Source organism: Myotis brandtii, unplaced genomic scaffold, assembly GCF_000412655.1.
Source record: "Myotis brandtii unplaced genomic scaffold, ASM41265v1 scaffold334, whole genome shotgun sequence".
NCBI lineage: Eukaryota > Metazoa > Chordata > Mammalia > Chiroptera > Vespertilionidae > Myotis > Myotis brandtii.
The window spans coordinates 878,397-880,529 of NW_005362885.1; the positions used below are offsets into that span (position 1 = coordinate 878,397).

Consider the following 2,133-nt stretch of genomic DNA (forward strand, 5'->3'; position numbering starts at 1 on the left):
AGGGCTGAGGGGCAGGGCTGGCGGTCAGGGCTGGGCTGGGCTGGCTTGAGCCTTTCCTGCTTGGCCTGCGGAGGCTGCAGGCTGTGGGGTGCCGCTGGGCGGGCTCTGTCCCGGTTCCTTTGTGGCTCACCCCAGGCCTGGCCCTCCCTCTGGATGCTGGCCTTGGAGGTGGTGTCCGTGTGTGTGTGTGTGTGTGTGTGTGTGTGTGTCCGTGTGTGTGTGTGTCCGTGTGTGTGTGTGTCCGTGTGTGTGTGTGTATGTGTATATGCGCGCACGCGTGTGTAGGTGTTCATGGCTGCTGCTTGGTGGGCTGCCGTCAGCTTTCTGGGGGGAGGGGGACACACAGTGCTATGCCCCCCAAGTGTTATGGCGGGGTGGGGGCCGTTCCTGGGCAGGAAGGGCCCTACTCCTGTTGAGGCCCTACTCCTGGTGAGAGCCCAGGTGCCCCAGGAAGATGAGGCCACGTCCACTGGGCCCTCCCCATCCTTGAAGGCCTTTTTATACGACCTCGTTCGTCCTGCCCTGACCTCTAGTCCCACCACCTGGCTGAACCCTCGTGTTCCGCCCAGACAGTCTCAAACCTTCCAGGGATCCAGCCCCTCAGAACCCTGACCCTCACATGGCCTGGATGACCCAGCAGCCTCCTGCTGGTCCCCCTCCCCACCCTCCAACTGCAGCCAGAGGTGCCCTGTGTTGTGTCCCGTCCTCAGCTGCTTGAGGCTCCTGTGATCGCGTCACTTCCAAGTCGAGGACTCGCACCCGCATCTGCTTCAGCTGTGGACGGCACGGCGCTGCTGTTCCCACTGCCCCAGTGCCTTTCCAGGCCTCGTCCTGGCTCTGCCGCCTCCTTCCGCCTCGGTGCACGGACCCCGGTCGGGGGGTGGCTCCTGGTGCACTGTCCTTTTAGCTGCTCTCTGTTTCTTCAAGAACGTGTCGCTGTCGGACACACATCTTAACTGTTTGTGTGCTCATTGCTGAGTAGCTGTTTAGACCGTGAGGTCCAGGGAGACAGCAGTTTGTGTCTGTTTGCTCGTTCCCCATCCCCAGCACTTAGGCCAGTGATGGCGAACCTTTTGAGCTCGGCGTGTCAGCATTTTGAAAAACCCTAACTGAACTCTGGTGCCGTGTCACATAGAGAAATTTTTTGATATTTGCAACCATAGTAAAACAAAGACTTCTATTTTTGACATTTATCTTATATATTTAAATGCCATTTAACAAAGAAAAATCAACCAAAAAAATGAGTTCGCGTGTCATAGGTTCGCCGTCACTGACTTAGGACATGCCTGGCGCACAGGGAGCCCTCAGTGAGTGAGTGAATGAAGGACGGATGGGCGGGCGGGGTGATCCGAGTGGAGCTGGCGAGGAGGGGCTGTGAGGGGTGGGTGCAGTGGCCGCTGACCCTGATGCACCCCCAGCCACTTCCACCTGGACCACTGCGGGGCGCTGCCCTACTTCAGCGAGATGGTGGGCTACGACGGGCCCATCTACATGACCCACCCCACCCAGGCCATCTGCCCCATCCTGCTGGAGGACTACCGCAAGATCGCCGTGGACAAGAAGGGCGAGGCCAACTTCTTCACCTCCCAGATGATCAAGGACTGCATGAAGAAGGTGGTGGCCGTGCGCCTCCACCAGACGGTCCAGGTCAGTGTGTCAGGCCTGGGGGCCACCAGGGGGCAGCAGGCGAGAGGGCAGCTGGTGGGCACTCCCGCGTCTGAGCAGGGCGGAGCTCCGGTGTGCTGGCCCGGGAGGCAGGGACTGGATGGAGCTGGGCTGTGGGGTTTGGGCTCCATCTCAGTCACTGCTGTGCGCGCGTCAGGGTCAGACGGAGGGCCGGCAGCAGGCGAGGGCATCAAGTGGGCAGCATTTGTCAGAGACGTTGGGTTTGTCTGTTTCCTTAGAGTCTGGGTTTTGCTTAGTGTTAGGTGCCTAGACATTTTGGGTCATTTTATCCTGTTTGAACCTCTGTCAATGTGAAGTGTGTATGCTTATCTACACTAATAAAAGAGAAACATGGTAATTGGCGTACGACCGCTACCCTTCCCATTGGCTAATCAGCATATCCTTATGCAAATTAACTGTCAGCCAAGATGGCGGCTGGCAGCCAGGCAGCTGGAAGCGAACATGAGG

At 58.6% G+C, this 2,133-nt stretch overlaps 1 protein-coding gene across 1 annotated transcript in view; it reads left to right on the forward strand.

Annotated features, from left to right (window-relative positions):
• Positions 1-2,133, forward strand: part of CPSF3L (cleavage and polyadenylation specific factor 3-like) — a 9,615-nt gene that overhangs the window by 1,040 nt on the left and 6,442 nt on the right. Inside the window, exon 3 of the mRNA XM_005871295.2 lies at positions 1,419-1,647. Coding sequence (XP_005871357.2) covers positions 1,419-1,647 — 229 coding nt within the window. The remainder of the gene's footprint in view (positions 1-1,418; positions 1,648-2,133) is intronic.